Source organism: Stegastes partitus, unplaced genomic scaffold (assembly GCF_000690725.1).
Source record: "Stegastes partitus isolate 25-593 unplaced genomic scaffold, Stegastes_partitus-1.0.2 Scaffold833, whole genome shotgun sequence".
NCBI classification, from domain to species: domain Eukaryota; kingdom Metazoa; phylum Chordata; class Actinopteri; family Pomacentridae; genus Stegastes; species Stegastes partitus.
In genome coordinates, this window is record NW_007578564.1 from 334,970 (window position 1) to 335,673 (window position 704).

Consider the following 704-nt stretch of genomic DNA (forward strand, 5'->3'; position numbering starts at 1 on the left):
AAATACTTAAAAACTGCTTGGATTCCAGAGTTAAAACTACTCTCCATGTATCCATCAGAGGCAGGTGTTACAGTCTGTGTATAATCAAGCACACACTTTATTGACCCTGTACGCTGAAACCACGTTTATAAAAACTTGCTTTGTCTTTGTTGAAGCAGTCAACAGGAGCAGATGTTGTGTAATGAGAGATGTCTGGCGCTTCAGCTGTTGAACATTAGTCGTCTATAACCACGAGTCGGGGCTTGAATTAACTTCCAGCGATGCCGTACTTCCCCTCTAAATCCCCACCTCTGCTTTTCCACTCCCTATTCTCTCTTATACCGTCCTGTCCTTCTCTTTCTCTTTTTTTTCCCATCTTTGCCTTAAAGGGAGGAGTCGGGTCAGAAGCCCAGCGTGTCTTCAGGAACAGCCAAAGGACACACCGACCTGGATGGACCTCTGTTCCACAGGAACGGCACCAAAGGAGACGGTGAGTTCATGGTTTGCATGCAAGTGAATGTACATATCTTTATAAATAGAGGTTCACTGTTCTACGTCTCCCTTCTTGTCCCCATCAGACTCTGACTCAGACAGCGAGCTGTCGGTCGATGAACACAGCTCTTCCTACGCCTCCTCCCACTCCTCCGACAGCGAGGATGATGACATCGATGTCAAGCCAAAGTGGAACAATGAGCGGCCTCTTCACAGCACCCCGAAAGGTATAT

The 704-nt window shown here is 47.2% G+C and overlaps 1 protein-coding gene across 1 annotated transcript in view; it reads left to right on the forward strand.

Moving 5' to 3' along the window:
- celsr1a (cadherin EGF LAG seven-pass G-type receptor 1a) overlaps positions 1-704 on the forward strand; it is a 135,106-nt gene that overhangs the window by 130,554 nt on the left and 3,848 nt on the right. Inside the window, exons 32-33 of the mRNA XM_008292801.1 lie at positions 369-469; positions 558-698. Coding sequence (XP_008291023.1) covers positions 369-469; positions 558-698 — 242 coding nt within the window. The remainder of the gene's footprint in view (positions 1-368; positions 470-557; positions 699-704) is intronic.